The sequence below is a fragment of the Leptodactylus fuscus genome, chromosome 5 (genome assembly GCF_031893055.1).
Source record: "Leptodactylus fuscus isolate aLepFus1 chromosome 5, aLepFus1.hap2, whole genome shotgun sequence".
Taxonomy (NCBI): domain Eukaryota; kingdom Metazoa; phylum Chordata; class Amphibia; order Anura; family Leptodactylidae; genus Leptodactylus; species Leptodactylus fuscus.
The window spans coordinates 195308520-195333726 of record NC_134269.1 but is presented as its reverse complement, the minus strand read 5'-3'; the positions used below and the strand labels follow the sequence as shown (position 1 = coordinate 195333726).

Below are 25207 nucleotides of genomic sequence, written 5' to 3'. Positions count from 1 at the left end.
TATAGTTGTTGGCTTCCATACAGACATAGACTCAAGGCTTTAAAAGGGTTACAGAGGATTAGAAAAACATGGACGATTTCTTCAAGAACCAGTGATGAATCTATCTACAGGTTGTGTGTGGTATTGAAGCCCTGTTCAATTCACACCAATGATGGCCTAAGGCCCCGGGTTGCAGGAGAAGTTGCTTTTTTGATGCACATTTTTTGAGCCAAAGTCAGGAGTGGCTTCAACAGGATTGGGAAATATCTAGGAATCTCTTGTACTACTCCACTATGCTCAATCCACTACGGTCTTTGGAATTTTTTTTTTTTTTTTTAAAAAGCAAAATATGCAATGAAAAAAAAGCTCTTCCTCATAGTGGGTTTACACTTTTTTTTTTTCCAAATATAGGGTTTTTGTGCACATTTTTTTGAGGCATACCATCAATTTCAGTGGAATTTGGAGCATTTTTTTCGGCCTCAAGAAGACGCAAAAAGACACGTGTTATACGAAAAAGCCATTGAACTCAATGGCTAACTACATTTTACACGTGTATTTTTACACGTGTAAAATGGACAGAATACACGGAGCGTAGACAGAATACACGGAGCATAAACTCCGTGTGAAGGGGCCCTTACACTAGCTTGTCAGCTTCCACAAGTTTCAATTCACCACAATTCATTTGATGAATGAAATATTTTTAATCTTTCTGCACATACGTTGAAAATTGAAAATAGAAATAGTGATATTAATAATATATGTGGAAAATAAATATGGTTTTAAAATAATCCACTACACATAACATTCTGCTTGTTATGAAAGTCTTACTTCCAACATACAGAAAAAAAAATATAAAGTGGGACTTGATAGATGTGTTCCTGCAGGGGTATCTATACGAATCTTTGCTCACATCAAGAAATGTTATATATCTTCCTAATATAGAGATATATCTAGAAGATAAAGAAAGGGGAAGGATATTTTACACGGGTCTCCTTCTGTTAGGGAATTCTGGGAAACGAGCCTAATAAATCATAATTTTGACAAGTAATATTCTGAGGAGATAGAGAATGTCGGCATCTGCCTTACTCTCAGATAATCAACTAAATCAATACAGATAACCTTGTAATGTAACCTTCACAAAAACCATCCGCTCTCTATACTAACAGGACACCTTATCATTTAGGTAACATACCGCAGTACTGATGTTTATACAAACCATCCAAGGAATGAAAAATCCACATAAAATAACTACATTAATTATAAAATAATACCCGCAGCGTCACCTGCATCTAGCACTCTGTGACACAGTTGAACACTAAGTCCATAATATTTCAGGTCCAACAAGCTGGTTTTACAAGGCTTTACAACCTTTTTTTCAGGACAGTTTCCATTAGTTTTACATGATGAAAAGGGTGGCACACTCCTCGAATGCAAAGACACAGATAGAAAATTCGACACTTACTTATTAGAATAACGCGTTTCAGGGCTTAGTGTGTAGACATGGGCCTCTTAGTCAGATCTCGTGTAAATAGAACGCGTTTCAGGGCTTAGTGTGAAGACATGTGTCCCTTCGTCAGATCTCGTGTAAATAGAACCTGTTTCAGGGCTTAGTGTGAAGACATGTGCCCCTTCGTCAGATCTAAGTTGAGCAACAAAGAAAAAACAAAAAATACAATTGTATACATATAGAAATCACACTAAGCCCCGACACGCGATATCCTAATAAAAAAAATGTCGAATTTACCATCTGAGTCTTTGCATTCAAGGAGTGCGCCATCCTTTTCATCACACAACAAGTGGGTAAAATACTCAAGATTAAAGATGGAGTCTATAAGATCTACGATTCCCCTGATACGTCCAGATGCGATGATGTGTAAAATAAAGCTCAAGAATGCATATTATCATGTGCTGATTCATCCATCTTACATGAAGTTTCGAAGGTTTGCAAATCAGATAGGAGGAAGGACCCATCACTATATCACTTCCGCTGCCTGCTCTTTGGGATATCATCTGCACCAAGGGTATTTACAAAAATAGTGGTGGAAATTATGGCCTTCCTAAGGTCTCAAAATACTCTAATTGGTCCCTATCTCAACATCTTCCTCCTGATCTCCAAGTCCAGGGAGGAGCTGATCAAACAAACACAGAAATTCTGTCCTATCTCTGCTAGAATCTTTGGGATGGATTATAAACTGGGAGAAAGTTCACCTCTTACCCTCGGGTTAAGTAACCTTTTTTAGGAGTACTGTTAAATTCTACTCTCAGACATCCTTTCTTCTCAAAGAAAAACAGAACGTTCTCCAGTTCAGGGATGAGAGTCTTAGGCTCCATTTACACTGAGTAACGCTGGCGGTTTTTGTGCTTATTTTGGCACATAGCGCCGCGTTTGCGCCGCGCTATTTTGCGGTCGCGTTTACGCGGCGCTATGTGCCAAAATAAGCACAAAAAACGCCAGCGTTAGTGTGAATGGAGCCTTAGGTCTCATGATCTCTTGTATTCGAGCAGACTTTTACAAAACCTTCTGTTTTCAAATTGGGATGGTGTCAGAGTTCTCTGGACAGCAGAATTCAGGTTTCCCAGCAAGTAAAAACTGCCCTTCTGTGGTAGCTCGATCCAGTAAACCTGTGCAAGGGAGTGTTTTGGTACCTATGTCCTCAGACTGTCATAATCACAGATGCCATTGGAATAGCTGGGATGCATCTATTAAGGGCACTTATCTTCAAGGTCTATGGTCTTCACACATTCGGAGCAGCTCCTTGAATTTCAGGGAGCTGAGGGCTGACTTGGAGATTCTGAAAAAGTCAGGCAATCTTCTGCACGAATCACACCAGGTGATGATGTCAGACAATGTCGTGGTGGTCTCCTTTCTTCGTCACCAAGGAGGAACCAAACAAGCCTTCACCTTCAGGCCTTAGCCACAGAAATCGTCATTTAAGCAGATTTGAACGTTCCCTTCCTTACAGCAGTGCACATAAAGGGCTTATAGTACCTGTCTGCAGACTTCCTCAGCCGCAAGAGGCTATATTCCGAGGCTTGGTCCCTAAATCAATACTCAAGTGAGGGATCCCAGAGGTAGACCTCTGTGCATCCTCAGAGGACACTGAAGTGAGAGGGGTTCACACCTGCGCTCATTGCCCAGTTTGTGCAATCCGGCCGGTTTCTGTCTTCTGCCCCACCAAACTGGACAGGAGACGGAAACCCAGTGGTCAGTTTTAAAACCCATTTACTTGAATGGGTTTGCAAAGCTGACCACCCGTGTGCGTCTTCTGCCTGTGCACAGAGAAACAGGTTTGTTTTTTGTTTTTTTTTAACTGGACACAAAGTTCTGCATGTCCGACTTTGTGTCTAGATAAAAAAAAAAAAAGTTTCCCCACGGACAGGCAGAAGACGCGCACAGGCTGTCACCTTTACAAACCCATTCAAGTGAATGGGTTTTAAAACTGACCGCCGGGTTTCTGTTACCTGTCCAGTTTCGTGGGGCTAAAGACGGAAACCGTCTGGATTGCACAAACTGGACAACGACTGCAGGTGTGAAAGGGGCATAAGGAGTTTTTTTTCCCCATCAAAAGAAGGTTAAGAGGCAATAATAAATGCACTCTCTCAAGACTGGGACATGGAGCTGGCATATGCCTTCCGTCCGTTTCCTCTGATACCCTTGGTTCTAAAACTATTAAAGGGAAAAGGCAAGATTGATCCTGGTGTTTCTGTCTTGGCCCAAATGAAGTTGGCTTTCCGTCCTAAAACAGCTGGTCCTGGAGGACCAAGTTCCTCTTCCCTTGAGATGGGAAAAGTTGTCTCAGGGGACCACTGCAACACCCAGATCTAGAGACTTTGAAACTAACGGCCTGGATCCTGAAAGGGACGTCCTGAGGAGGAGAGCGTTATCAGATGAAGTCATTGTCACTCTCAATCAAAAGTAATAAAAAAGTAACTTCTGCGATCTATAAAAAGATCTGGAAGAAGTTCTCCTCCTGGCAGCTTCCGAAAATATCCCTGATCCATTCCATCCAAATACAATAATAATCCTTGATTTCTTGCAGGCAGGATTTAATAAAGGCCTATTCTCCCAGTACCCTAAAAGTACAAATCTCTGCATTGAGTCACTTCTACTATTCTAGTCTAGCAGAACATAGATGGGTCAGAAGATTCTTTCAGGCGATTTCTAGACTGAAGCCTTCAATTAGAAGATATATAGCACCTTGGGATTTAAACCTAATCCATAAAGCTTTAGTTCCTCCCCCCTTTGAAACTATAGATTTTCTAGACCTAAACATTCTAACATTAAAAACAGCCTTTCTGGTAGCAATTATGTCTGCTAGGAGAATCACAAATTCAACATGAGCCAACAGTGCGGTGCTGCTGCAAAAAAGGCTAATAAAATTCTGGGATGTATTAAGACAAGCATTGAATCTAGATCAAGAGAGGTCATTATTCCGCTGTACTCTTCCCTGGTCAGACCACACCTGGAATACTGTGTACAGTTCTGGGCGCCTCAATTCAAGAAAGACATCGACATATTGGAGCAAGTCCAGAGAAGAGCAACCAAAATGGTGGAAGGTCTGCAAACCATGTCCTATGAGGAGCGGCTAAAAGAACTGGGACTGTTTAGTTTGCAGAAGAGAAGGCTGAGGGGAGATTTAATAGCAGTCTACAAATATCTGAAAGGTAGTCACAGTGCAGAGGGATCTACCCTATTCTCATTAGCACAAGGAAGTACAAGAAGCAATGGGATGAAACTAAAGGGAAAGAGATACAGATTAGACATTAGGAAAAACTTTCTGACAGTGAGGGTAGTGAGAGAGTGGAATAGGCTGCCACGGGAGGTGGTGGGCGCTCCATCAATGGAAATCTTCAAGCAGAATCTGGATAAACATATAGCTGGGATGATTTAGGAAAACCTGCACTCGCAGGGGGTTGGACCCGATGGCCCTTGAGGTCCCTTCCAACTCTACCATAAGAATAAGAATAAGAATTGGGGAGATTCACTCCTTGTCTATACGACAGCCATATTTAAGAATTATGGAGGACAGGGTTATACTTAGCCTACACCCATCTTTTATACCAGAAGTAGCTTCTACTTTTCACAGAAAATCAGGAGATTGTGTTACCCTCTTTCTGCTCAGCTCCCAAAAACCCATAAGAGGAGGCGTTCTGTTGTCTAGAAGTAAGGAGGATAGCTCTTCATTACTTGAAAGAAACTGCTCCCTTACGGAAAGATCAGGGCTTATTTGTCCTCTTTTCAGGAAAAAACAGAGGTAAGAAGGCATCTAAAAGCACCCTGTCCAGATGGATAAGAACTTTAAGCAAACAAGTCTATATTGTAAAGGATCTTCCCTCCTCCAGAAGGAATCAATGCACACTCCTCTAGGGCGGTGGCCTCTTCCTGGGCAGAGAGAGGGGAAGCTTCCGTTGATCAGATTTGTAAGGCTGTTACATGATCTAGTTTTCATACCTTTATTAAGCATTATAGACTGGATATTCTTTCCAGGATACTGGCTTTGGATGCAAGGTTCTACAAGCAATAGCCTCCCTGACTGGTGTAATTTGGTACTGCTCCAGTGGTGCTGTCATGGGGGACGTCCTGGAAAGCAGCAATTAGACCCACCGCTAATTGTGGTTCCAGTAGACCTTCATGACAGCACCCTGGTATACCATCCCCTTTGCATTACTTCTTTTAGAAGATATGGCTATGGGGTGTATGTGATGTAACAAATAATATAGTGTGTGTATCCACAGGGAAGTTGAGCTGGGAGACCTTTAACCTCTCTATCTTCCCGTCCCTCTCAGAGGTCAAGAGGGCAACCTCCGGTAGGTCTAATTCCTGCTTTTTCAGGCCAAAACTACTAGTCATTTATTAAAATGATCAAAATGCTCATTTGAGGAAAAAAAAGAAAATTTAAGCACCTACAATGTACTCAGCAAATACTGACTAACCACATTTCTCTGAAGAGATTAGGCTGGTGGCCAAGAAAAACATTGCCAAGACAATCTGGATAATGAAAGCAAACAGGAAGACTACAGTAAATTGATACATTGAAGATTTCAAGGAGAAAGAGTCATTGGAGAGTCTCAATTGAGTGCTCAGCTTATTACTCTTATTGGTAACACCATCAGAAATTTGGAAAGGAGAGTTGAAGTTTCATTAACAATAGCTTGTAATGAATCAACTTTGCTCATTGCTTTGTACACTGTTTGCATACACAGGGATCATAGGCAGGCTATAATTTTCTGCTGCCTCTCAGCTGATGTACGCAGAGACCACACATTGATCTGTCAGTGCCCCTAAATGAACTATGAGCCAAGCTCGCATTGATCAGCCTCAGATTTATTGGTCTTAAAATGCAAGTTCAAGTTTCACGTAATCAATAATGAACTTTTAAGCTGATGCCACTGTATCCTCCAATCTTTCCTGCAGAAGCCCTTTGAAAATATCTATATGCTTCTTGGCACCGCGCATGCATAAACACCCCATTTTAATAATGCTCTTGGTCTAATTACATGTTTAATGGCTCTATCTTGGATTTATTCTGTCAAATCATTTGTCCTTGTGGTTCTACTAATCTACTGTGTGTAATCTGGTCCCTGATGCTCTGGCATTATGCCCAGTGTATGAGAATGCACTGTCAAAACAATGTCTAAATTTTTGGATTCAATCTTAAAGAAAAAGAAAAAAAGAAAGAGAGAACGAGAGAAAAAGAGAAAGAGAAAAAGAAAGAAAGAAAGAAAGAAAGAAAGAAAGAAAGAAAGAAAGAAAGAAAGAAAGAAAGAAAGAAAGAAAGAAAGAAAGAAAGAAAAAGAAAGAAACCACACGAAGGAGTCAGTGCATAATATTATGATCACTACTCTATTATCGTTCACATATTTTAAAGAATTTTTCTTATTACACGGTATTGATGTAATGTTATTTAAACTTGGTCTTCCGCTTTGCACAGGATTCTGAATGATTGTGTAGCTTTCTAAGGCTAGATTCACATCTGCGCATGGCTGACCCTGGTGGACCCGGACAACGAACAGCTGGACTACTAAAACAGTGGTTACACACAGACTCTGGAGGACCCCATTGACTTAATGGGTTCCACCGCGTGTCCAGGGTCTTAAAACTGAAAGTGAGTGGGAGAGGAGTCATCCATGCAGGACTTTTCTCTCTGCTGATATTCTGCAGTTTCTGCCATGTAGTCTCAGAGATTCCAGCGCAGATGTGAACTTAGCCTTGCATTAGAATATATCTAGGTTATATAAATCTTAATGGTTTTACTGTTATATTGCATCTTTGGTTAAAAATATAAGACTTTTGTATCTATATTTACAGACTACAAAGAAAGCGTGGTGCATTCAGACCTTATAGTGTTTTGTTATACCTTTTTACTTAACCCCTTCCTTGATGCAAGCTTGTACAGTAGAAGATGGAAGGGGTTAGAACAATACAAACTTTATAGGACTTTTGAATCTTCCAGCAGGGGTAACTTTGTACACACAGAATTAGGGGCCGTACTGACTCTTCGTCTCTGTAAATGGGTAGATTTAGAAGGGGATTCTTTCCCATAACATAAGTATGGCAGCATATGTACACCCAATCCTCACTTCAGACTGGAAGTTATCTGACTCTTTCCAGTATCCCTGGTGGCAGTGGGTACTGGGGTGATAATGGAGGGTTAGTATTAACCTTTTTACTGGCTAACCCTAGGCCCCAGCTTAGTAATAGACAGCTGTCAAACAGCTGAAACCCCACCCACTAAATGATGCAAGAAACCAGGAAGAAAGAAGATTTTACAGCAGTAAAGACTGATGAGTATGTGAGGTGGGAATACCCCTTTAACTACCTGCGAGATCAGGAACGAAGGGAGGGGACGGAGTGAATCGTGAATGGAATCAGCGCTCCGACACTTGTGACCCACCATTATCACCATCCACCATATCATGTAAGTCAGTTTCGTCTGCCCAGACGACTGCTACATTATTTTCCAACTATCTATGAACATAGACTATATTCACTTGATTAGTTGCAGATATTGTTTGCTTGGAAAATTGATCAGATCATAAAGTAGAAGATTTAAAAAAAAAAAAACAAAAAACTAAAGTAACATTTGTGAAAACAAAACCAGCGAGAAACATCTGTTTATAACAAACTTTACAGTGAATCTACATCCAAGAAAATACTACTTACATAAAAAGAAATTCCCTATTGTGATACAGGAGAAGTGTTCTGATGCACAATTATGCTGCCTGTCAAATGCTCTGCAGAATCTATAGTAGATACAGTTCATATAGTCTAGTTTTACTTGGCAGATTTTGATCTTGCTTTAAAGGGAACCAGTTAGTGCAGTTTTGGGCTCTAAACCACCCATAGGTCCTTACTATAATAGCCAATGTGTCCCCATGGCTCCATTTGTGTAAATCAATTTCTCCAATGGGCCAGAGAAACGGAAATAAAAAAAACACAGATGTGAACGTAAAGTTACTACTACTAGCAATCTATTACAAGATGGGGGCATATTTCTGTACAGTCTAACATTACGTACGACACAATCTGTGCAGTCAGTGTGAGATTGTGTAGCGACACACCCATCTGGCAAACTGTCACAATAAACTGGCCATCTATTCATGAGTATCTAAGAGGGATAATAAACACAAATATGTAAGAAAAGAGGTTTCAATTCTTTTCTCATAGGGAATACAAGTATTTACTAAAAGACACATCAGGAGAGAACAATTAGAGAATCTGACAGTTCCTTTAGTTTTTGAGTAACACTCTGGCAGTTCTTTTAAAAGTTTAAAGATGCCCATATACATTAAAGGAAACGTAATCCAAACCCTCAGATTCTGGAAGAATCAGATGACTAATGCCTATGTGGATTTCTGACCAAAATCAATGGATCAGATTTCAACTTAAGACATTGCCAAGTGTCCACACTGAAAACACATGGACAGTACCCTCAGCATAACCCAGTGGGCATGTCTATGGGGTAGTTAAAAAATTTGACTGCTAGGTCAAGTCATATAAGGCACCTCAATGTAGTAAAGAAAAGATGCTGCTCAAAGATTTTAGCAAGTGAAGTGACATGTTTTAAAAAAAAAAAAAAAAAAAATGGCACTCAAAAGGAACACTAAAGTTAATGGTTGATCTAATACCTAAGAAAATCATCAAACCAGCCTGCAGTTTAGTCATTTGTGCCCATCACCGTGCAGACTGAGTCAATGATATAAATAAATAAATAAAATAAATAAAGTTATCCTTTTTTTTCTTCAACAACATGCCCTTCACATTACTTTTTGCAAAATGCCTGAAATTAGCAAAAGAAAGTGAAAGTGTTTTTTTTAGTCTTTACACCTTGCCATGACTGGGCAACATAAGGGTAACTTGACAATCCATGTCAGTTGAAAACTGCAAAGCAAGGCTGAAATCTGAAGCTTGACATGTCTACTACCGCTCCTGAGCAAAAATGCATGTTAGATTTTTCTGGTATAGATTATTGCTATGTGAACATACCCTAAGGGAGTACAACAGATTAAAAACAAGACTACATGTAAGACAAACATTGGAACATAAAAGCTGTTATTTTACCTTTTCATGGTTTTCTATAATTATTTCCACGACAATATTTTGGAATTTGATATCCATGATGGCTGCTACAGTCTCTTCTTGGGGGCGTAGTAAGGTAGGTCCAAAAACTACACCCAAGTTGGCAACGGTCATCAAGTTTTGCTTGTGATTAGCAGCAACACTGAAAATAAGAAGAAATTTATGAAGAGTCGATACATTGTGACTATAGCCAATGTTCCCCCAAAAATGTGTTTTCAGCAATAACAATACTATTTACACCATATAAGTATATACACAGACAGACAGACATATGTTGCAGATATGGAAAATATCCTAAAGAACGATTGTACAGTACATGTCATAATCATTGCTTTGTGGAGCGTCAGTGGAAAACTACAAGTTTATTCAGGCTACCATAAAATAATGTGAAACCTGGTGCAACATTTCTTATCCAAAATGAAATCTATAACTGGCTCTGTAAAAACACCTAAAATAGAACATTTTAATGATTAACATGGAAGTTACAGTTTTTGGCAAATGTGCTGACTGGCTCATGTCCACTTCAAACGACTGTGAAATCTGGCACGCCATGACACTGCGGGAATGCAGATGAAGTGGACCGCAATACACCTTCTAATACACATACTAGCCATGCTTGTGTGTAAATGTCCCATTGTTGCTCAGAGATTAAGCTTTCAGCATTAGTTAACACCACACTACATAGAGTGATGTGCAAAAGTTTTAGGCATATGTGCTGCAAAGGGACAATGCCTTTAGAAATAGAAGTGTTAATAGTTTATTTTTGTTAATTAATAAAATGGAGTGGGAAAAAAAACGAGAAATCTAAATCGCGTCAATATTGGGTGTGACTGATCTTTGGAGGAGTCATCCTGGAAATGAGGATATGACCCCCGCAGAGCTCTCGTCTGAACATCCAGTCCGTCTGGGATTACATGAAGAGACAGAAGGATCTGAGCAAGTCTACATCAACTAAATGTTATTGATATACTCGAAAAATGTAAACATATCCTGGTTAAAGGTGATTAAAAACACAAACTACACACCCATAGATAATTGAAGTAGAGGTATTAGACTTGTACAGGCAGTCAAATTGATAAAATGAAACCCCCAAACACTGACACTGTCCTCTGCTAATTGGACAGTGTCAGACTGATGTAGCTGCTCCCTTCACTGTCAGAAATGCTCTTCTGACACTGAAGGGCTTAATTAACATATAGTGCGCCAGAATTAACGGGGCTCAGAGCTCCACAACGAGGGGGGCTACAGAGATAATGCAAAGTGCCCCAGAGTCTGTGCAGCTGCATCTATAACATGGGGCAGAAAGCTGCACAGGCTTGGGGTGATGAAAGGTCCTCTTTAAATGGGGTTTCTCCCTTACATAAGTTAATGTCATCACTTTCTGATTTGTGGGGTCCTAGTGATGCTGTCCTTTCGTTGCCACAGCCTGTGCAAAGCCCAATTCGAGTCAAGTGATCAAAAAAATAAACAATAAAAAAAGCCAAATTTGCACAGCCTTCATTCTTAACATCATGGCAGATCTGGCAGTCATATCCTAATGAAATGTCATCTTTTTCGAAGATGGGAAAATCCCTTTAAGTCGTTCTATGTGAATCATTATTAGCTTTATTCTTTAAAGTCTCATAAAGTTGTTAGAAACAGAAACAAGGAAGAGGTAAGAAGGTCCTGGATTGTTCAGTATTTGGCAGTCAGCTCATTAGAAATAATATAAAAATATATTTTCAGTGTACAGAAACAAAAAGGCGATTATAACATAGCACAGCAAAAGTGCCAGATGGAACCCAGCACAACAAGCCGAAACCCGGACTCAATTCCATCACTAAATATTCTATTGCTAGCTTATTCTGCCTATAAACCTCAAGAGAAATATGTAGGAATATTTTATGAAAGAAATAGAGGCAGAAAATCCTAATAAAGGCATCTGCATTGTAGTTACAATGGTGGGAAGTTATTACCAATTTTACTCCATAAATCATAACTTTCAATGTTTTGGGCACTTTTCTATAAAATGGACCTAGTGAAGATTAGCATGAAGGGGGCATCGTCTTATACCGCCTGGCAGATTCATCATCATTAGTATATGCTATTCTTAATATATTCCCCTACTATCTTCTAACTGCCCCATTTAAAAAAAAAACACAAAAAAAAAACTCAATTATATGTACTACACAAAAATTAAAATATTTCTCTAAACTTCTGTATGTTTACTTAAAAATTAAGTAGGACTAAAAGGAAATGGTTCCCAGAAATTCCATTTGCAAGACTGTGATCTTACACTGGCCAAAGACTCCGAGTTTTAGCCAATATAATTGTCCGTGTACAAACAGTCTGTGAATGAAACTAGTTCTTCACAAAAAAAAAAAAAAAAACCTTTTATATATGGCTAGGATCATACATTGCAGACACTTCATGGACAAGGTTTGCGCGTGATGAGGCCGAAGCTGCGCTACATGTACACTGGCACAGTTTCAGATTAACTGGAGCTAAAGCGTTTTACTGTTAGTTCTGGATCAGTTTGCAGAAAATGAAGAATCAGAAATAGTGGACTCTACGGCTGAATCGCTAGTGCGATCCTCAGCCAGAGCAAGCAGGATACTTACTTTTTCCCCATGTTATGCTTCAATCTCTTCATACTAGAATTTGGGGCTGATTTTGCAGCAAAATCTGCCTCAAACTCAGCACCAAATTCCATAATGTGAACATACCCTTAGTGCAAGGCTACTAACAACGAAACTGATTTAGCTGTAGTTATTTATTTATTTATGTAGATTGAGAGCCCCATATAGGGATCACAATGTACATTCTTTTTCCCATCAGTATGTCTTTGTAGAATGGGAAGAAATCCACACAAACACGGGGAGAACATACAAACTCCTTGCAAATGTAGTTCCTGGTGGGATTCGAACCCAGGACTCCAGTGCTGCAAGGCTGCAGTGCTAACCACTGAGCCACCGTGTTGCCCCCTAGCTGTAGTTATTTTGAAAAGCATGTAGACATATGTACACACTGGCCTGCTTTCAGCCTTGAATTTTACCAATCCTTTTTTTTTTTTAAATCAGATAATTTTTATTAACTAATTTTTCTTAACATAAAATCAAACAATCAACAAAACAACAGCAACACAATAACAATTCAAAGTAAATATGGAGAAACAATCCGACACATAAAGGGGGGGGGGAAATAGTCCTCCCCTGCAACAAACAATTGTCGTGTTCCGTAATGGTCTGTGCTTTTTAAGGGGGGGGGGGGGGGGGGGGGGGTGATTGATGCCCTCCAGACCAAGTATTTATTAGTTTGCATTACTTACACAGGCACTAACTTTTCAGACAACTTAGTCTCACTTTATAGAGCATGAGATTCTGGACCAAAATGTAATGCACTTTAAATTACAAACGTGGCTGCTTTCTACCTGAAAATACTCTTGTTCCTGCCACTTGGAGTCTCCCTAGCTGATTTACAATTCACTCCCTGTTACTAGCCAAGTTTTGTCTCCATAGTTGCAAGCTGGATTCACAGTTAGCAGAGGGGGAAGTCATTTTCTTACTTCATGCAGTGAATGGAAAGGGGAGGGGTCGATTCTACTCACAGCCTACACACGCACATCTGCAAACTGATTTTTTTGTGCAAAGATTCTGCAAATCTCACAATGTAAGAAAAGTCTACTATGTACTTGTATCTACTTCTGACTGCTTGCATGATTACAGATGGGATATTATTCACAGCCAGCAAGCAGTTTTCCCGACAGTGCTCATAGAATGCTCTTTTCCTGCGTCATACCTGCATACATTTGCAGTGTTCCTGGATCTCCTATATTATGGCCACTTGGACTTTTCTCAGCTATTTGTTTACTGTTGTACAGTTACTCCTGACTGAATAGTTATAATAGATAGGGGAGGGTGGCAGACTGCTCCTGACGGTACATCCCACTTGTCTCAGAGGCAAATGTAAAATGTGCTGAAGCCATAATGTGATTAATAGCAGCAGAAAAAGGACACCACATATGAAGGCTTACAGAATTATAGAACAGATTATATAGATTACAAATTATAATAAAATTTTAGCTATCTTTTAAGTGTGAAATGAATGAGAAGGAGCCACAATATCAAGGGTTGTCCTTGGTAAGCAGTGAAGAGGCCACAACAATCAATAGCACATTCCTGGACAACCCCTTTAAGCAAGTATCCAAGTTAAAACAAAATACTGTGAAAAACTGCGATACTTTAAGTAGAAATCAGCCTGTAACCCAATTTCAATACTGAAAAGGCAGCATTCACACAAGTACTAAAGCCCCTTCTAAGCACTTGCCACCAACTTTGAAAGGTTTGAGAACCCCTTTAACTTTCTGTCCTTCAATGCTTTACATGAAAGGAAGATATAGAAGGCCAACCGGAGTGATTATATGGGCAACATATATGTGAAAGAAACATGAGCCAGGACAACTAGGTTAGACTATAGCGGAATATAGATTCTTCCATAGGCATGCTACTAGTAGTACAAATTATTTTTGGACTTGAAAGCCATAAAGAATTGCTTACAAAGCCTACAGAAGGGGACTATGTTTACCCACCTACACAGCGCTGCGGGGATATGCGTTACCATGGCAAATACTGCTTTATTAGAAATACAGGATTATAGAGGTTAAAAGTTCAGCATACGTCTACACATCAGATCTCAAAGGCATCATTACAGAAAATTAAAATAAAGCATAGAAAGCCGACTCGTAACTAAATGTTTCCGCATAGCTCTAAAATAGATCAAATCTATAGAAGTCAGAGACTAACAGGACACACATGTCTAAATAACAGACAACCTCAAGCCAAGATTACAGAAGATTTCTTACATAAGGAAAGCAACAAAAATAGCAAGTGACAGTGAAGTTTCCTATTTAAGGGGGTGGTCATGGTTTTTATGACCTCTCTTTAGGACATGACATAAATATCTGCTTTATGAGGGCTAAGATGTGGCTACTTCACAGATCCAATGTACAGGGCTGGAAGCAGTGGACGCCATGCCTGGTTTAGGGGCCAGGCGCTGGTACTGCAGCTCAGCCCCCACAATCATATTTATGCCCGAAAAACCTAAACCCTGGACAACCCCTCTAACAAACATCTACATGTCTATTTCTTGCATAAGAAAGTGCTAGTATTAGAAATTACAATATATATATATATATATATATATATATATATATATATATATATATATATATCTCTTAATAAATACTTTGCTAAACAGCAAAACACTAAAAGTAGCTCTTGGTGAATGCAACTGTTTACTTACACATACCACGGGATGCTTTAGCTACTGCACCGTGCCAGCAAAGTGGAGATAAATGCATTTATCTCACCAACTAAAGGCCTACAGTAGGGGCCAGCATCCCTGCAGCGTATCTAAATAATAAACAGCTACAAATAGCAAGCCCCAAGATCAAAACCCAGGAGTCAGTACAATATGTTCTTGAAAGAGTATATCCAACTTTGCAACCTACCATTCCCTTTTTGGTTCAATGCATCATCTACGGAACTGCAAACTTTGCAAATAGTCTTAATTTAAAGGGATTCTACCATTAAAACACATTTTCTTCTCGTTGACATGTAGGAGTAGCCTTAAGAAAGGCTATTCTTCTCCTATCTTTAGAAGTCTTCTCCGCGCCACTGTTCAGTATAAATCCCGCTTTTCGTCGATATGCAAATGAGTTCTCTCCCAGCACTAGGGGCGGGCCCCAGCGCTCAAACAGCATTGGGGGCGTCCCCAATGCTGCTAGAGAACTCTCCAGCGGCGCCTCCATCTTCTTCGGGAATGGCCTCTTCACATGTCTTCTTTCGGCACAGGTAGTCAAACTTGTAGACCTCGGGCAGAGCCAACTGCGCATGCCCACAGGTCACAATAAAATGGCCACTTACTTGCCGTTTAAGCGGCCATTTTTGTGGCCACGGGCATGTGCAGTTGGTCCCTAGGTAAGAGCTGCAGCTGATTTGTACAATTTACATCCCTGAGCCAAATACTCAGTCTGCAGGCGCCAAATCGCATTTTGTTTTGTGTTTTTACAGTTTGGGAATGTAGGAATTGTATGTTAGTAAGAAACAAGTACAGCTTGCACATACAAATCCTTTTGTGTCAAGACATTTTTAAACACCTTAAAAGCACAGTCTGGCCTTAAAGGGGTCCTGATCATGTTCAAATATATATTTGTGCACTGTTGGAAAAACTGCTGCGTATATGTGCATATACAGCAGCCTGCCAGTCACTGTAGAGAGGGTTGGGTTTTATGGTGATCTAAAGCTTTGTAAATGGAAAATGGGATATTGGGCGATGCAGGTGTGGTACGCATACTTCTGACACTAAAATGGTTCTATGTTAAAGGGCCTTAGCGCTGAAAAGATTCCAGTTAAATTAGAAAGCAAGACATAATAATGAAAGAAATATAAGAAAATGTGTGTCATTGGTATTACCATCTGAGTCTTCAGCAGCAATACACAGTTGTATTAAATAAAACAAAAACACATTTAGCAAATACAAGAAAACAGGACCCCCACAGATGACAAAGATTTAGCGGCCAGATGTGCCTTATTTTATGTGCAGGCTTTATTTTTACAGCTTGAAGAGCCAATGTACGACCTTGTAGAGGGCGGCAGCAGACCTCTTGGCCTCTGTGGCAGGATTACATTTCTTTTTATCACTAGTTCAAAAACAAAAGCAGGTCCAAAAGAAACAAGTCCACATAAGCCTGCATTTCACAAATGGGCAAAGCGATAACCATTGTTGTGGTGACATTTGAAAACCTCACTGGCAAGTGTCGGGGCAAAGTAATGAGATTGTGGAGGCCACAAAGAAATTCAGGAGCCAAATATAACTCATGGACTATGTTTACATATATTCTAACATTCAAAACAAACCTATAGCAAGAAAAGTGACTTAGGGCTAGTTCACATGGCTAGTGACCGCGTATATTGGTCCTGATTTTGACGCGGGAAGCACGTCAGAATGAGGACCAAAATGTGCCTGCCGCGGCTAGCTGTGACTGTCGTGGCTTCCCGCTCCAGAGTAGGCCCAAATGAATGGGCCTAGTCCGGAGGGATTGTCTTGACGCGGACGCGATTTCCACCACAGCGTCCGCCTCAAGAAAGGGAAGCTCTCTTCTTTTTTCCATGAGCGGGAACAAACTGCTACCAGAAAAAAAGATCGCTAGCGTTCTACATAGACCTCTATTGTGAGGGGGCGAATTTTGAGGTGGATTCCGCGCCAAAATCAGCCTCCTCTTGCCCCATGTGAACTAGCCCTAAGGTTGGCACTGTATTATAGATAATTTTCTGTACTTGGCAAGACTACGGAAATTCAGTGCTTGTGGTTGCTCAATAATGCACAATATCTTTATATCTATCGCATTTCTTGCACCAACATATTGTGAGTAGTCACTGTCCCAAGTAGGGCTCGTAATCTAAATTCTCCATCAGTGTGTCTTTGGAGTATGAGAAGAAACTGCAATACCCGCAGAAAACAAACACAAAAACAGGGAGAGCATACAAGCTCCATGCAGATGTCCATGGCAGGATTCACCCCTAGGACTCCAGCACTGCAAGACAACACTGTTACCCACTGAGCTACATTTCTTTCACAACATACAGTTAAAGTGCAAGAATCATTCTTTCGCTTCTAAAGTTTAAAAGTGCATATTTTTTGGCTTTGCAAATTACAACTTTGGCCCTTGGATTTCAGTCCCTGGTGGGGCCAGTCAGAATTTGGAATGAAGAGCTGGAAATGTCACACTGCATATTTATCACACTAGTGTTCAATACTCTTAGCAGGATTCTTGTAGGCTTTGCACCAGACCATTTGTAAAGACAAAAAGTATTTGCAGATACTCAGGGGGGGGAAAAAAAAAAAAGGAAAAAAAAGAAAATTAACCTTTTCACCAATGGTGTCAACATCATCAACTTACTTTGCCAAGTGCTTCATTAACATGTTTAACATCTGTCGATTTTTCTCTGGCAATCGGTGGATCAGACAATGAATTTCCTTTATTCGGGACTCCTGGCTTTCTAGCTCTTTAATAAGAATTAAAAATAAACAAAAAAAAAACTGATTAGTTGTTGAAAAAAATTCACACACAGGGTTAATTCACGCACAGTAGACGTGTTGTGGAAATTCTACAACTGTACCATCTATCTTAATGGGACCGTCCAAAATATAAGATAACGCCATTCAAAATGATACTACTGTGTCATCGTAATGTAGATAGCAAGCATGTACATGTAATACGTGTGATGACTAAGCAGTGAGTCAGACATCATTTGTATAGGTAGCATGCACAGTATAGCTAATACTTTTGATGACTAACTGGTGAAGGGAAAAGTCAGACATCATTTGATTTGATAATCTGAAATCTAGCTAGCGCTAAAGCTTTTCTGCTAAAAGGATTAACATAAGTGATTTCTGAAGGCGTCTGGGTAAAGACTCTGTCACAAGTTACATGTTGTAAATGTAACAAGCATGGTTGTATACTTGGCAACACCTAATCTTTTAGCCATTCACAAAATCTGCAAACAAAAAAGTTAGGTGTCAAAATCAGGGGTCAGAGTGAAGTATCTGTGTCAGAATTAGAAAGTTGGCTGCAACTTACATTAACGTGCAGTTCTAATATAGAGATTCATTTGTGCTGTGTATCAAACACATTCTACCCATAAAAAGAAGCAAAAACATTAAATGGCCATTTCTTGTAGAAAGTTTAGACAGTCATAGGGTATGTTCACATGACGGAATTTGCATTCCGCATGTGAACACTGCCACGCAGCTAGCCGCGATGGGATGCCGATGCAGTCACGGTATTCCACTCCAGATTAGGCCCGAAGAATGGGTCTAAATTGGGAATAAGCCTCACGCTGCAGCCGAGTCAGCCGCAGAGTCCACGGCAAGATAGGGCAGCTTGCTTCTTTTTTCCGCTACTAGCTCGTGGAAAAAAGAAGCAAACGGCTCCCATTGAAGTCAATGGGAGCCATTTTTTGAGGCAGATTCCGTTTCAAAATCCGCTCCAACAAACTCTGTATGAACATATCCTTATATACAGTACATGCTGCACACACCATTACAGGCTTTATAGATATCAAGTATGTCTTGTACAGAAGTTTGCTGTTATTTTCAGTATAATCTGTAGTTTATTTTAGCATTATTTACATAAAACTACAGAACACCACTAAAACATAAAAAGACATTGACAGCAAAGCCCATTTGGCCAGTCAATGTAAGACCTTCAATCCATTGTAGGTACATTTTGGTCTGAAACTTGTCTAGAGAGAAGGAAAGGACTGAAGGCAACTACTTGTTGGATACATTACAAAATGGATTGTGGACTCAACTACCCCAATGGAGGTCAAGTGTCACAGAATGACTACAAGACACAGCACAAATAAAACAAACAAAAAAAACCAAACAAAAACGTGTTAATTTATCTAAATGTCGGTAAGGTCATATACAACAATGCTGATAATATGAGCTACAGTAATACTGAGATTCTCAAAATGTATTTTTTCACAAGTCTCCCCACCAAAACAACTTACTAGCAGCTTTGATGAAGCTTCTTTGAAACTGGTACGTCATAAGGGGGCCTGGAAGCATTCTGCAATATAAAAACATACATATAATCTATCAGCCACAACCAACAAGCAGCATCTAGCCATTTAGTACATATCATGACCAAGCAAAACATATCCATCCTTAAGGAGGACTTTGCATGTCCTCTAAGACAGGACATAGTATATATTATTAAACAGCTGCCTGTGTGCTGAATACGGCACACAGTTTTTGTCTGTAGACTCCCCAGTTATAGAGATATTATAGACAAAACTGAAACTGTGATGAATTCACCACATGGAAGGCTTTGTAATGATATAAAATATGTCTAGTCTTCGAGGACGCAAACAGTCCACTTTAAACCTTTTGTGGTGCAGCCAAATATATATATCTTCTACTTTGCATTGTGCTTATTAGGTGTTTTTTCCCTCCCTCCTGTGGAGCGGAATAAAGAAAAGATTCTCCATACAAGAATTTATTAAAATAGATGTGAGGGTGGATAACACCAACAGTATAATAAATATAGACCACTACTGACACTGCTGTATACCCAGTTTCCCTGAAAATAAGTCATCCCCAAAAGTAAGACATAGCAGAGGTTTTGTTGAATTGCCTAATATAAAGGCACCCCCAAAAGTAAGACATCCCCAAATAATAATAATCTTTATGTGCAAAGAGTGTATGAAAAAAAAAACATTACAGCCTCTGCGATACGTTGTATTCACTGTTCCTGCTGCTGTAGGATGAGCTAGGAGATGCCCGCTGTGTATACACTAAGCATCGTATATAGCGGGGGTTCCACTCTCCCAGCTCATCCCACAGCAGCAGGAACAGTGAATACAACGTACGGCATCACAGCAGCGGCAGCAGCCGGCTTTCCTGTACGTGTGTACAGGACCGCACACAGCGTTCAGCTGGCTGCAACGTTTTTCTTCATACAGTCTTTTTGCGCAGCAAGCACATCTGAGCATAGTGATGGCAGCACCATACAAAAATAAAATAAGACATCAACCTGAAAATAAGACATAGCATATCTTTAGGACCAAAATTTAATATAAGACACGGTCTTATTTTCGGGGAAACACAGTATGGGCTACTTCACACGTGAACTGCCCGCGCAGGTTTTGACACAGAGAGAGACGCGGCGAGCCGCGTCTCTCTCTTGTTAAAACCCGCCCGCCGCGACCATCGCTGTCGCGGCTTTCCTCTCCGCTGTTGGCTCAAATGAATGAGCCGACATAGGAGGGAGCTGCCAGGGGCGGAAGCCGCGCGGCTGAGCCTGCGCGGCTTCCGCCTGAAGAAAGGACATGTCCTTTCTTTTCTCCGCTAGCAGCAGCTCGCCGCTAGCGGAGAACAGAAGCCCGGCGGTCTCCATAGACCACCATTATAAGGGGAGGTTTTGGACGCGAAATCCGCTGTCAAAAACCTCCCCTTATACTCACGTGTGAACTAGCCCTATCACTCCTCATAAAGTGAGTAATATGGATGATAGAAGTATATGAGTACACGGCAGTACATGCACCAAAGCATATAGTACCTCAGATAAGTCTTCAGCGCACTTGTGATTGTCTTTATTTCCCATTCTGTTGAGATTTCAATGTCAGACTCTGTAGCAATCTTGGGGTCTAAAATGCATAATAAGCAATAGTTAAAAAACAGAGAAACTATGTAACATCAAAGCGAGGATTTGTGCGGATAATACAAGTTTGGAAATAGAAATATTGTGGTTTGTTAGAATTTGCCTTTATTAATTACTCACTCCAGTTAATTACTTTCTGACAAAGGCTTTCCTGCAGGTTAGGATAGCAAACATACAAATCTATTTAGCGCTGAACACTCAAAGATTCAAGAGGAAATAACAAAAGGCCTGAAAGCCATAGCAACACAAATGAAAATCACAACACAAACTGGCAGCGGAATATTCGAGGCCACATCTTGCTGCATTTTTCCGTCAGCAGGATAATTGCACCAACCACATTTAGAAATCTCCGTGTTTATCTTGACTTCTACAGATCCTCTCGCTAAGATCTTGTTATGTAACATTACCAAGCACATCTAAGGTTAAACTTTTTTTTTTTTTTTACCGAACATACGAGAACCATCACAGCAAGCGCTGCTGCATTTGTTTCGAGCTTTGTTACAGATATTTCTCATTTCTAAGCAGTTGGGTTTTTTTGAGGCCTAGCTGCAAATCTCTAAAAGGCAAGATAAGGAATATACACAGCCCACACTGGTGACATAAGTGACCACATAGCACCTACTGAGGAGAGTCCAAACAATGAGGTTCATAAGGATTATATACCGTACTCTACAAAGATCCTAAAGCCTAACAGATTGTCAGTGTTCCACTAAGGATTGCCTACATGCAACTTGGGGTAAACAGGGACTCTCTATGATATCTGCCAAGGCTTTCCAAAGGGGCGTCCGATGCTTCGTTCTGTTCTGAAACTTATAGAGAAGGTTCTATGTTGCTCAAAGGCTTGGAAAAGAATGGATTGGAAGCCCCCATTGAGGGCACTTGGATGTCACTCCATATGTCATCCATGTGTATTCCACTGCAAAAGCATCTCCCCATTCCTCTGACCCTTCACTGCCCAGTGATGACATTGAGTGAAGACCACCCACTTGCCTATACAAGACTGTGCAAGTGTACAAATGTCAATTCCTGATAAAGTAGGTCCTCTTTAAGGGGATGTTCATGCTAGAGTTCTGAACATCTATTGCTTTCATCCATAATAGTCTGAGAGCAACTGACATTAACAGTAGTAGAGTGAAAGATGCTATCCATTCCCATTGACTCAAATGTATAAAAAAAACATGGCGGACAGTTTCATTACATCTATATAATAAGCCATGTATATCTATCTATATACACAGATGTGGTCAATATATCAACTTAGAAGATCATTGAGGTGAGAGAGGGGTTAGAGACTATCCTGCAGCTTGCTTTTAAAGTGTGCCTCCAATTATAAAACAACTTTTTAATAAATGACTAGTGCAGGTGAATATAAGAAACTTTGTAATATGTTTCCTTCACCCTGTATCAAGCAGTGTTATTTTTCATATACCAGGCTTGGATCATATCTGCACTTGTACTCCATGCAGGGATTTTGCTCCCCTCTTCAAATGAAAGCTGCAAGCTGAGCATTTCTCTCTGCATTTTGCTCCCTTTTGCTCCCTTTTTAGGCGGAAGCTACATGGACCCCATTATAGTCTATGGGATCCGCGGGTTTCCTAAGGCAACCACTTTTTTTTGTATGGATTAGGTTTAGGTTTGACGGGGGGGGGGAAGTCCCCAAGCCACATTTTAATGGATGAAATGGGCAGGCTGTACACAAACAAAAAAGCGCAAAGCATTGCAGGCCCTATAAAATCCAGACTGTATATTGCCCACAGTCCTGAGACCAAATATGCCCTTGATATCGGGACTCTCTGTTCTAGTGTGATAAATCACTGATATGCAGAGTTCTAACTGTGTTCAGGAGAGGAAGCTGAGGTATAGACTGGACTTTCCAGCCCATGATTATCTATGTGAAGGAGGCCTCAAAACATCAGCAAGTGATCTCTACCCTATCCAGAGATGTATCACTATCTGAACTGGTGTCTAGAAGTTTAAGACACACTATCAGGAAACTACATACCGTACTTATTATGGTTTTAGCTTATCCTCTTTAGTGGTGCTGATTGATTTCTATTACACCACATATAAAGACATACTGTACACATAAATCATCTAGGTAATACTTTGTTAGCAAGAAAAAAAAAAAAAAAGCGAAAACTGTTTTATTGAACTTTGACACTCTATTTCCTCTGCATTTCATTTCTCATCTGCTACCAGACTCTCATGACGCATCTAAAACGCTTATCATCCTCTGTCTATAAAAACACAGAAAGTGAGTTATTACTTTTATGGAGAGGTTGAAAGTTAATTTCCTTTCCTAGAAAATGAAAACTGATTGGCTTTCAAGGAATATCGAGCGTGCACATGTAGGTTGTGTTGTGCTGCAGCAGATTAGACATTTTAGTGGAGCAGCGGGGAAGTAAAATAACAGATGTGTAGGTGGCACATCCTCTAATATCAGGTCATTTGCTGTGTTAATCCCCAGTCAGATCGAGACGGTCACAGAGACCTTAAAGAGTAACTGCATTGTATGTAATTAAGTGGAGACAGTCTTGAAAGAGCACCAGTATGTCTGGTAAGCAGTGAGCCAGAACATAACATAAATGTCCACACCGCAGACCTATATCGCAGGTGAAGGTGACTGTTCTCAGATATATGTACACACACATAATATATATATATATATATATATATATATATATATATATATATTCGGGTGGGTATATGATATGACTGGGGGTTACAGCAGAATAAACACTTTACGCAGGTGAGGATGATGTAGGTTGTGTGCCTGGAAAAGTGAGGAGCCAAAGAAGTCTATGTTGCTAACTTTACAGCTGGAAGAAGTGGTCACTACAGTCCAGATGGAAGAGATAAGAAATGTGAATGACACCAGTAAGTCACTCAGTATTACTCCACTGTACTGTATGCACCTAAGCAGTCTGCAGTGCCTATGTAGAGCCGGTATCCACCATATGGGCACTGTATAGTGATGCTGTGTTAATGTCCTTTAGTGCCCCATACACAGTAGTATACTCCCTTTAGTGGCATCCACATGGTATAACATTGGTGCCCCCATACACAATAATCCCCTTAGTGCTTCAACACAGTGGAAAGTCCCTTAGTGCCCCTGCACACAGTAGATTGCCCCCATTATGCTCTATACACAGTATAATCCCAAATGGTGCCTCCTTGCAGTATATGGCCACATTTTGCCTCCAAGCTGAATATGTCTCTATATTTCAGAAATTTCTTACCTCTACCATACAGTGCTAGAGTGGAAGCTGTAAAATTGCAGTACAATAATAATTTATATGGTTGTTTGTTATTTTTTTTTTTATCATACGGATATCAAAGTCACAAAACAAGTGGAACATTTATTTCTTTCCTACAAGTACCGGCTTATGTCTACATGTGATATTGACTCTTTGTGCGGTGTCAAGCCACCCGGTCTCTTCACCTCTTTAACAAGGTAGTGATCTGTGTTACCACGGTGACCACCGCGGCAGAAGCAATCTGTGTGTTGACAGACTAACATTAGAAGGCAAATAGAAATTAGAATTTATGCACACACCTATGTACTCCAATGTGTTACATCTATGCGAGGTTGCAAGACAAAGCCAGAACTAGCAATCACTTCTTACCACATGAGATATCGTAATATAAAGCAAGGTAACGGGGCTACTGTACACGATTGTATGTAAATGTAATATACACTAATTAAAATGATCCTGGGGAAGGAGACCGACATGGAAAAAAGTGAAACAAAATCTGACTTAGGAAGAATGGCCGTTCAAGTGGCTTTATGATGTCAACGTCGTATCGCTGCTGCATCCTTGTAAAAAGATAGGCAGGAGGGACAAGTGCACTGAAGTGGTATGGCACAGGATTCACCTAGTATGGTTTTCTGTTTGATTTTTTCCAACCCCCCTTTTCTGTGTCAAATTTAGGACAAGCCATTTAATTTAGCTTAAAAAAAAAAACAAGTACGAATTGCATGTAAAACTGAGAGGTATCGTATGACATAAACTGTATAATAAATACAGACAGATGTAAGTGTGTAGAACAGGTTTTAGAATTAGTCCTTAGAGACGACCTTTCACCAGCTCCAACAAGTCAAGTCTTTACGTCAATTAATAGATGCTACCCCACAGATTCTGGAAATTTTTCCCTAGCCCCCTCCATTCCTGAACAATCAATGCTGTTAGTTTTGGGGCCCAATAACACTATTTAGGTTTTGGTGTCAGGCAGGAGCAGACAAGGGGTGTGATTCTGAGCTCTGACAATGCCCTTCTGATAGTAAAAAGGACATCAGGCACCAAAACTAACTCAGGAATTGATGAGGCTAGAGAATCAATGGAGCACACCTTTTAACAGAAGCTAAGAATTTGAATTGGTGCAGATGGTTGAAGGGGTATCCAGGGTTAAAAAACATGGCTGCCCCAATTACTTCAGTACAG

The 25207-nt window shown here is 40.2% G+C and overlaps 1 protein-coding gene across 2 annotated transcripts in view; it reads right to left on the bottom strand.

Annotated features, from left to right (window-relative positions):
* ARHGAP26 (Rho GTPase activating protein 26) overlaps positions 1-25207 on the bottom strand; it is a 229047-nt gene that overhangs the window by 94228 nt on the left and 109612 nt on the right. For both annotated transcript variants that reach the window (XM_075275014.1, XM_075275015.1), the window contains exons 15-18: positions 20664-20751; positions 19114-19172; positions 17499-17604; positions 9542-9701 (exon numbers count right to left, since the gene is read on the bottom strand). In XM_075275014.1, coding sequence (XP_075131115.1) covers positions 9542-9701; positions 17499-17604; positions 19114-19172; positions 20664-20751 — 413 coding nt within the window. The remainder of the gene's footprint in view (positions 1-9541; positions 9702-17498; positions 17605-19113; positions 19173-20663; positions 20752-25207) is intronic.